Here is a 10,799-nt window from a genome sequence, read left to right on the forward strand (position 1 = left end):
TGTTTGACATCGGGCTTTATGCGCGGTTATTATGCGCAATAAAAAAAAATCTCGCTGTTGAATTTTGATCGGTAGTAAAGGGCTCTGCACACTGCACACACACACACAAGACACAACAACACACTTTTTTTTTTTTCTTTCCCAAATAAAAATAAATAAATAAATAAAGAAAAAAAAAAAAAAACAGTTTGCAACTGAATATTGACTACAAACAGAGACTAAATGTTTACATTATGCTCAAAATTAGAGTGACAAATGTGTTGTTGAATGTGTTGAATACTACACATCTGATTATAATTCATGACAATAAACAATAAAATAATTAAATCATATAAAAATAGTTGTAATTTATTTTTTTAAATTAAAAATGGGTAATTATTCAAGTAAAATTGCATGGATGTCAGATGTTGCTGTTAATTCAGTTTATCGTGGTAGAAAAAGAAAGTGCATTGAAGAAGATAATTGTGATTCGGATTCTGATTTCATCGAGAGAACCTTACAGACTCCAAAAAAGTGAGTTGACAAAAAAAAACAAAAAAAGAAAATTAATTTTTCTAATTTTTAGTTTCTTTTACAAATTTCGAAATTGTTTTTTTAAAAAATTTAGATTTCGATTATATTTTTTACGTGTTACGTTAAAAAATTAATTTTTTTTAATTAATACCTATAATTTTTCTAAAAAGGAAATTTCGGTTTTTTTTTTTTTTTGTCCTTGGACTAAATAGTCATGGCTAAACATATGATGAGACATTTTTATTTTTGTTTCTCGATGATGTCATACCCCTAAAAAATAACAACAATAAACTGAAAAAAAAAAAATAATGAAATAATTTTATGGATTTTTATAAATCATTATCTTTCTTTTTTTTAGAAGAAAATTATTAACAACTGCACAGTATATTTACAAAACACTTTTTCAAGAAGAAAAAGGCAGTGATATAACTGTTTTTATACTGGGTAGACCATGGAGGCTTCACAAAGTTTACATAAGTCAGGTAAATTTGCATAAGTGAATTTGCATTAATCCTAAATAAATAAATAACAACCTCTTAATATTGAAAACACCGTTTTTTTTGTTTTCATAGAGTCCTTATTTTGCAAGTATGTTCTCTGGTTCATGGAAAGAGACAAATCAAAAAATAATAACTGTAGAAATAGCTGATCCAGCAATAACTCTTGACTGTAAGTAGTTTATTCAAAAAAAAAGTTTAAACACAATTAGTTATCTTGCATCAACGAAAATAAAACAAATATTCAATATTTTACAGCATTGTCAACAGTATTGGGTTCATTTTATCAAGATGAAGTTAGTTTAGAGCCAAAAGAAGTTATATCAATATTAGCAACAGCAACATTATTTCAATTGCAGGGTTTAATTGATCAATGTACTGAAATAATGATTGAAACAACAAATATTAAAACCGTTGTGCCTTATTATAATGCAGCAGTGTCTTATGGTGTACCAGAAGCTAAAAAAGCAGCTAAAAAATGGCTTGAAGTAAATTTATTAGGATATGGATGGAGATATCCAACATTTTTACGTGAAATAACACCTGAATTTATGGCTGAACTTATTAATAGTCCAGGGCTTGTTGCAATGCAAACAGAATTTTGTTTATACATGATGTTGAGAGAATGGTAAATATTTATTTAATATTATAATGATTTATTTTTAATATTGTAAATATATTTTGTTATTATTATTCTATTATAAAGGCTTTTTATACACATGGAAGATAATGATGATTCCGTAGAAGTTGATGATTATTATAAAAAACATACGTGGTCAGAGCCACTTTTAGAAACGACAATTGGTAAAACATATTCAGCTCCATTTAAAGCATTGAGAATGAAATATCTACTGTTGGATTATCAAGATGTTAAAATATTATACAGTGATAATTTAATACCACCAAAATGGTTGCATGAAGCATACAAAGAACAGTGGCTTCATTTGTTACATATTGATGCTAATCATGATCGTGGGTTAGTGACAACAACAATACTCTTTCCTTATTAAAAACAATATTTAGATACTTAAAATTTTTCCTTTTAAAACCCAGATTCCTGAACAACATCCTCTGCATGATTAAAAATTTATCTTGGTATAATTTTTCATTGTTATACCTATACTATTTAATACTGATAATGTTGATGATGATTTTTTTTTTTTTTAAATTTTTTTATAGGCCAAAGAAAATGAGTGAATTAGAATTTTCAAATGAGTGCTTCAGATGTGGACGTTGTGTTGATAAACCCAGTGAACATATTTGGAGGTGGACTGCATTTTTGTTTGGTCTTGATCTTGTTGTTTATCTTGATACAACGACACTGAGAATTAGAAGAAATCACAGACTGGACACTGATCATATTACAATTAATCAAAGGAAACGTAATGTCATGATAAGGTAAATTTAAAATAAAAAAATATTCTATGCTGTTGATAATTAGACTGGTCAAGTTGATACAAATTGATAAAAATAATTTATAAATAAAAAGTATTCAACATGTTTCAAGCGCTCACAATAAATCATTTAATATATAAATCAATTAATTATGTCATAAAAATAAGCAGCATTATATAATTTTGTTTTTCATCAAAATATTAAATGTATATCAATATAATTTTTGTTTGTGACTCGCGTTGTTAGTCAATGTTTAATTTTTATTAAGATTCAAATTTTTTACTTTTAAATCAAATAAAATATCCTCTAGATAAGCAGCAACAATCTTAACAAAATAAAATTTGTCTTTCAGAATTTCATTGATATCTCTGGATGAACAGAGACAAATAAAACACATGCAAGACAGCGGAATACTAAGAATATCATTGCATAAAAATGAAGAGGTACGTTTTAAAAAAATTATTCTAAATTTCTAATAAGAATTACCAACGAATCTTTGTTTAATTAATTTTTCAGAAGCAGCTAATGTCACTGGACAAGCAATTAACATATCCATTGTATATCTCAGTTAATATGCAAGTTGTAACACCATTTATAGAAAAAGACGATGAAAGTATATCAAACATCACAGAACTCGAAACATAATGTCAAAGAAAATATACATATATTTTTTTTCTATTTATTTTTCTAATTTGAAAAAGTAAAAAAGTGTTATGGTGCTAAAATTGTATATTTTTCACATAATTGAATTTTCTAGTCGGTTAATACATACTAGAATATATAAAAGAAAAAAAGAAAGTGCTCTTACTGTAGAAACGTGAATTCTGTTGAGGTAAAAGGTAAACAATTTTCTAAATATTTTTTGTTTATTGAAAATAATTAATTTTCATTGGTTTGTGGTTTTTTTTTTTCTTTTTTTTTTTTTTAGTCGACGAGGTAAATGACTATTATTTCACGATGATAAGAGTAATTATCATGCGCTTTTTTTTTTGGCTGAAACTTATACTCGAAACAAAAATCAAAAAACATTCCACCAGTATTTCTATATGAAATGTTTTTTTTTTCTTTTTTTCTTTTCAACTTTAATAAGTTATGACTATTAAAATTATATTACAACGAAGACAAAATATATATCAACTTTTATGAAATAAAAAAACTATTTTTAATTTAACGAAGAAGATTTATATCTTCATATTGCAATTTTTTTTTTTTTTTTATTATTACGTCAATCGTATTTTCATTTTTTGTTTTTTCTAATGATTATTCTGATATTAAAATCACGTGAAGAATCATTTTTTTTTTTTGCTGCCTGTAGATTTTCGAAGGCTGTGAATATTTTGTAACAAATGATAAAAATATAAATTAATAAATAAGACAAATTTAAAGATGATTATTATTAAAGTTTATCTCACTTTAATAAATTTTTTTGCGCAAATATTTTCAGTTTTTAATATTGTTTATTCAGTAATAATTGCATACAAGTGTTGTTTCTTTTTCATTCTATTAATATTTTTCTTGTGTAAATAATAATTTACTTTCTAAAAAAAAAAAAAGGAAAACATTATTGACGAATTACTTGTAATGAATTAGAATTTTTATTTAAATACGCAGCGCGTTGAAACTCGTTGATGGACATTGACAAAGTAATTTATTAATATTTGTAATAATTTGTTTATAACAATAAATAATGAATAAAAATATTGTTCATTAAATAAATTTCTTTTGTATTGTAATATTGAGTAAACACTGATTTGCAAAAATTTTTTATTTAACAACGATTTATGTTTTTTTTTTATTTGACTTATTTAAAATATTACTAAATTATATTTTTTTGATATTGTTTTAATATTATTATCTTTTTTTTTTCATACACTAATTGTTATTTTTTAAGGCATACATGCGACTGTCTTCACGACATAAATTCCGGGCAATAAATTAATAAACAATTATTATTTTATTGATAAAACTAATTTTTAAAATATTTTTATTAATTTAGCTAAATTTATCTAAACTTTTTCTTTTGCAATTTAGAAAATAATTTTGTTGTTATTGAGCGAGATAAAAAATTGTATTTGCTTTGAATATAATTGAGGTAGGGTCTGGCAATATTAATCATCGTTTTTTAAAATATATATTTGGTATTTAAAAAATTACTATCAACCAATTTTTTAATTTAAGATGCTCATTTCGAAATAAAAATTACCAAAAACGAAAAACAATTTAATTAGGCCTATTTTATATATTTTATATAAATATAAATAAATATCAAGGCCCTAGATTGAATTATCCACATTAAATTTTAAATAAATTTCTATTTACAAATTATTATTAATAATCATTTCATGAGTAAATATCTTAGTTACAATATTCTGACGAAAAATTTCCCGAACAAAAAATCTCAAAGAAAAAATATTCGCGTAAAAATTATCACCGAAAAAAAAATAAAATAAAACCTGATGGATAATATTCCACAATAAAAATATTCTCGTGAAAGTTAAAAATAAATAAACTACTGATTTATACAATATTTATAATAATAATCTTATTAAAAATATACAATAATAAATTTAAAAAAAAAATAAAAAAAATAAGCATTTCATGAAAAAATTTAAATTGTAAATATTAAGAAAATTAAATTTGCAAAAATGATAATATTCAGTCATTACAATACAATGACTAATTAATTTATTATTTAATTAAGTAATTTTAAATGTGTCCAAGATGTATGATAAAAGTAAATTTTAAAAAACATAAATAAATTGTAAAATACAATGATTATTTATTTTTTGTATTTAACTGTTGTCATAATAATTATTGTGGACACATTTAAAATTGTCATTATATCATTTATGCTTCTGTAATTTTCATTAAAAATATCCAATGATTTTGATGCTAATACACCCCTACATAATGTTTTTATTTTTTTGAATTGCCAAGATATTTCATCGAGAAATTTGCAGTCAGAATATTTTAACTATGATATTTATTCATATACTCTATTAAAAACATATATTTTTTAGTTATTTATTTTGTTTTTTTTTTTTAATAAATATTTTTAAATTTTACTATTTTAATAGTTACTATTATTACTTATCACGTTTTGATGATATTTATTAGCAGTTTTATAACATCGTTTAACGATATTATTTTTTGTATACTTTTTTGTTATCAACAGTTATCGTTGTATATATTTTTTCAAAATATTCTTTTTATTGCATTTATATTTCCTGTTTGTTTTTCTTTTTTTAAACAATCAATTATTTATTTTGTCATCAACAAACTAGAGTTACCTTGGACGATAATAAAAGGACGATGGTGTTATCTAATACACCTATAAATCATTATTCTTTTTTATCACTCATAATATTAACAATAATAATTATGTGTTAATTATAATTAAAAAAAAAATAATATCATTTCAATTGTTAAACGAATTGAAATGAATGAATTTTTATTTATTATATTACCTAATATGTGATTGAATTTAATATTTTGTAAAATGCAAAAAAAAAGAAAAAAATTGAATGTTATTTTATTAAAAATAAATGATTAGTTTTGTTAAATTGCTAAATTAATTAACTAATAGAATAATTAAAATACTAAATAATCCATATATTCCATGGTTTGAAATTTTGGTATTAGCATCATTGCATAGATCACCAGTACATGAACAATAATGAGCAACAACATTGTGTGTACCTGTTCGTCGTGCACATGCTTTGTCATCTTTACTTTCATCAGTAACATAACCACATCCACGTACAACCCTTGTTTTACCTTCAGCTATAATTAAAAAAAATTTATTTATTAATTTATCAAATATTATTTAATAAATTTAGAAAAAAATTCAAATAATTTTATTACTTGTTTGTGATACTTTTCGGCAAATTGTTGGTTCAATGTTACTCAAATGTTCTGGATGTGGTTGAAAACTACAATTAACTGTACCAAGTGTATATGGATCAAATGGATCACCACATCTTGGATCAAATGCACTGTTACATTGATAACAAACAATTGATTCACCTGAAAAATCATTTTAAAAAATTCAATGAAATTAAAATTAACAATTATTTAAATTACCAATAATAAAAAAAATTATTATTTTATTATTTTTTCATTAAAACGTAATATATTTATTGCTTAATAATGTTAATCAGAAAAAAAATTTTTAATAATAATTTATATTTAGTAAATTTAATTGAGATTTTTAATTTTAAAAAATTAGAGTTTTTTCTTTCGAGTTTTCATTATTAATGTCATTTGTATTTTCAAAATGCATCAACAATTTTATCTGTACAACGATCAAGTATTTACTATTTACCCGGAATAATCTCAATGATAAACTAGGTCAAATATTTTATATTACGTCACATTCTTCCCTATCGACCCACAACGTTATCCCAATTTCGTTTTATTATTTTGTATACAAATATGACCCTCAATTAAGATTTAAAAAAAAAAAAACAAATATTCTTTAAATTGCAGTATCAATGATATTCTGAAACTGTGTCAAGAGATGAATTAAATCTTTATAATCTAAATATTAATTATACTCAATTTGATTATTTTTTGAATTGAAAGAAAATTACAAATAAAAAAAAAAAAAAACATTCAATATCTGTTTATGAATATTTAAATATTATTTTTCTTAAATTTTCGCATTGGCCTATTTTCATTTATGGTTTTAAATAAATAAATAATAATATTGGATATTGTATATGGGTTAATTTAGTTGATGTTAAATCAGCAGGGCCAAGAAGCACCACAAATGCTAAATATATTTCTATGACTTCAATATAACAATTCAGCATGTTGTAATCCATCGAACCCTCCTTACTACCCTCATTTTTTTATCATTATTATTTTTAATTCTATTTAAACTGTCATCACATATTTATTATAATAAATTTAATATTATTATTCCATTAACAATTTATTATTCAATATAAATTATTTTCATTAGTTTAATTTTATAAACACACCTTGAATTCAATAATGAAAAACTAAATTGTATTTAATATCCGGTTGATCGAAAATTATTTAAATTGCACTCTTTTTTGTGTTGACGTGAATTGAAAAAATAAAAAAACCATGTCAATGAAATATTTTTAATTGTCCAAGTTATCTAAGTTGTCTAGTTACATAATATTACAACAAAAAAATAGTTGAAATTATTTAAACAATAAATAGTGAATCTATTTGAATGAAAAATATAAATTAGTATTTTTTTTTCTTTTAATTATAATAATACTCACCATATGAAAATAATGTTATAAATAAAAATAATGTTACAAACATTGATACTTTGTTATTAACAGTCATGTTTAATTATTAAATTGAAATTCTAATATCACTGAATAGAAATTTTATTTTATATTACTTTTATAATTATTTAAAAAAATATTTGTAAATTTATTTTAGTTTTTTAACAATACACTTTGTCACTGCATTTGTTGTTTATTTATTGTAAAATTTGTTGGAAAATCGCGGGAGCATCTGCCGGCTAATAGTCATCTGACAAACATCTTTATACGAGATAAGTACACAGGCGCAGTTGATTTTAACATTATCCATGCGCAAACTTGAATGGAAAAATAATATATATTTAAAAAAAAAAAAAAAGGAATATTATATCACCCACCCATCCACCCTATTAGTTTATCGCTGATTTGACTCAACGTCATTTTCAAGGTCAAATTTCTAATGCCTCAGAGCAAGATATTTCTCTTTTAGAAATATATTTTTAGACAAATAATTTACCTGTCGATGTTAATTTTTTATTCATTCTATAATTCAAATTTACATTTATATATTTAAACTATAATGATTCAGTTTGTTTATAAATATTTTCACGTGTAAGAATATTATTTTGGAAAAAAAACAAATTATCAAGTAAGTTGGTGTTTTTACTTTTAAGATATGATAAAAGATATGATAAAATATTTGATAAAATCAATTTTATAATTTTTAAAATAATATAGTAACTAAACTACTTTACTACTATGTACTAGTATATTTTTATATTAATTTTTTTGTCATTTGTTTTTTCAGTTAAATTTCAGAGATATAAAATAAACAAATGAAAGCCGATTGAAAAAACAAAATTAAACTTGCTTAAAATTTTCTGAACATGGAAAAAAGTATCTTCAATTTATTCAGGTGATTGATTAATTATTTTTAATACTATTAAGTGAACAAAAAATTGTTAAAGTTAACTAAAAAATAAGTAGTAAAAAGTAAAAGAAAATAAAAAGAGCCAATAATTTAATTATTAAAAAAAGAAATTGTCATGATATTTTCATTATTATTTTTAACCTGACAGATACTAATAAACTATCTAAATAAATATACAGTTTTTAATATTTGTAAGCAAAACTAATCCGAAATAAATAAAAAGAAAAAACTTTTCTAAACTTTTACAAATAGCCATAAAATTTAAAGAAACCCCTGGTGTGTTTTATTCTTTAAAAATTCACACCCCATATAATTTACGTAGCTTGAAGAGTTTCGGAAAACCTTGAAAGAAAAATGCATTAGAAAAATGTTTTTTCTATTTTTTCGTTAGTCAGTGCCGGAGCATGATCATTGACGTTGCTTGACTGTTTTTGAGTATTAGAAAGTTAAATTTTTAACTTACAAAACTAACCAAAATATTTTATTTAAACAATTATTATTTTTAGATAAACTAAATAATAAAAATTTTAATAACTGAAGAGAATTAATTTTCTTTTTTAAATTACAATTTGGTAGAATATATTGAGCAATGAACAAATCACGATATGATGGAAATGATAAATTTGACATTAAAACAACTAGACCGAAATCAAGAAGAGGTCATTACTCTGGCCGACAAAATTATTCATCACTTGGAAAAAATACACATGTAAGTTGATCAATTAATTTACTCACAATATTATTTATAATTTCTACGTAGATTTATAAATTTTGTTTCTTTTTTTCCTCATGCGTCAAGTGTACACGTGGATCAAATTGTCACGTGGCCAATGATATCATTTACTATTTCTGAAAAATAAAATAATAACAAAATATTAATGACGATGATAACGACATCATCAAGACTAAAATATTATTTTAATCTCATAATTTTAAAATTATATTATTAAATTTTATTTACAAACCTTTTTTTTTATCATGAATAATAATTTTAAAATTAGAAAAACGTTTAACAATTTTTTATTTGTTTATTTAGCTGTTTGATGATGATGATGTTGGCTTAAACAACGATAACCACTTTGGTGCTAATGATGATGGACCAATGGAATCAGAAATAACATCTGATATTCTCACGGTTTGTTAAATACAAATAAAAAATTAAAAATATGTAAATTTAAAATAATTGTATTTAATTTTCTTACCAGATGAATGGTGGGCCAATTCCAACTGATGCTGGTATTGAATTCAATTGGAAAAAACGAATTTTAGAAAAACAATTTGAAGACATGTCTTTGACTGGAGAATCATCATCAAGTACATCAACATCAAGCTTATCCAGTCAATCTATCTCATCCTCAAATCTATCAAGTACAAATGACTTTAAAACAAATCAAAATAATATTATTGAACATACTGATGATGGTGATTTTTATTGTCTTCGAGATACAACAAAGATTAATCAATCAAATGATAAATACCATTTTAGTTTTCGCGATAAAAAAAGCGTTGCAAAACCACGTGATATTTTAATTGACTCAGTTACTGATGACATGTTTGTTTTTCAGTAATTTTAAAACACTATATTGTTTATATTTTTTAAACATACAATTTGACTAATTTTTAATCAACTTAACTTGTTAACTTTTAAAATCAGTAGCTTAAATAGATTTAGCTAGAAAGCAATATTCAATTAATTTTTATTAAAATAATGACAAAAATTATAAAGGTTATATTTACATATATATTTATGTTATTATCAAATGAAATAAAGACAAATATGTAGTTGTTGTCGTCTTTGTCTTTGGCAACAATATTAAACATATTAAAATCAAATTTATATATGCATGTGTCATTTCTGGGGGTATCTTCCCCTTTCGTTGCTTTCATTTCTGATGAACTGCGATGAACAAAAGACATACGACACTTCCCCTCAAATTCATTCGCATGTCAGATGTCACAGGCTCACTGCTCACAGTCGTCACAGTCTCTTGTCTGATTTTCTTCCAACTGGAAGTTACTGGAACTTTATAAAATTTGTCAGTTTTTTACTGACTTAAAAATCACGTGCTTGTAATAATTTTTATATATTATTAATTAAATAATACAAATAGAAAATTGTTCTTAATTTTTTTTTGTCTTTTTGTTGAATACGGCGACATTGTAAAACGATAAAATATAAAAAAAAAATACCAACAATGGTGCAGTTTATATCAAATA

General features: G+C 23.1%; 3 protein-coding genes across 6 annotated transcripts; 2 read left to right on the plus strand and 1 right to left on the minus strand.

The window, feature by feature from the left end:
* Positions 1-181: 181 nt before the first annotated feature.
* On the plus strand, positions 182-4,416 carry LOC122854899 (protein germ cell-less). Of its 3 annotated transcripts, none has more exons than XR_006374007.1 (9): positions 182-513; positions 872-995; positions 1,086-1,182; positions 1,269-1,638; positions 1,717-1,986; positions 2,190-2,408; positions 2,758-2,848; positions 2,922-3,244; positions 3,334-4,416. XR_006374007.1 is itself a non-coding variant. In XM_044155931.1 (8 exons), the coding sequence occupies exons 1-8, from the start codon at positions 368-370 to the stop codon at positions 3,048-3,050; spliced, it is 1,446 nt and encodes a 481-aa protein (XP_044011866.1). In that variant the 5' UTR covers positions 182-367; the 3' UTR covers positions 3,051-4,416. The 3 variants fall into 3 exon arrangements, 1 of the variants encoding a protein (XP_044011866.1); XR_006374008.1 differs by having other exon boundaries at positions 2,922-3,237; XM_044155931.1 differs by having other exon boundaries at positions 2,922-4,416.
* LOC122854900 lies at positions 3,843-7,939 on the minus strand. Its single transcript, XM_044155933.1, has 3 exons — positions 7,664-7,939; positions 6,270-6,431; positions 3,843-6,188 (listed from the first exon to the last, which is right to left on the minus strand). The coding sequence occupies exons 1-3, from the start codon at positions 7,728-7,730 to the stop codon at positions 5,977-5,979; spliced, it is 441 nt and encodes a 146-aa protein (XP_044011868.1). The 5' UTR covers positions 7,731-7,939; the 3' UTR covers positions 3,843-5,976.
* A 532-nt stretch (positions 7,940-8,471) lies between these two features.
* Positions 8,472-10,150, plus strand: LOC122854901. 2 transcript variants are annotated; one of them, XM_044155934.1, is made up of 4 exons: positions 8,472-8,567; positions 9,159-9,291; positions 9,619-9,717; positions 9,788-10,150. In XM_044155934.1, the coding sequence occupies exons 2-4, from the start codon at positions 9,172-9,174 to the stop codon at positions 10,148-10,150; spliced, it is 582 nt and encodes a 193-aa protein (XP_044011869.1). In that variant the 5' UTR covers positions 8,472-8,567; positions 9,159-9,171. The 2 variants fall into 2 exon arrangements, with proteins under 2 accessions (XP_044011869.1, XP_044011870.1); XM_044155935.1 differs by lacking the exon at positions 8,472-8,567 and adding an exon at positions 8,981-9,017 and having other exon boundaries at positions 9,089-9,291.
* Positions 10,151-10,799: the final 649 nt, after the last annotated feature.

The sequence above is a fragment of the Aphidius gifuensis genome, linkage group LG4 (assembly GCF_014905175.1).
Source record: "Aphidius gifuensis isolate YNYX2018 linkage group LG4, ASM1490517v1, whole genome shotgun sequence".
NCBI lineage: Eukaryota > Metazoa > Arthropoda > Insecta > Hymenoptera > Braconidae > Aphidius > Aphidius gifuensis.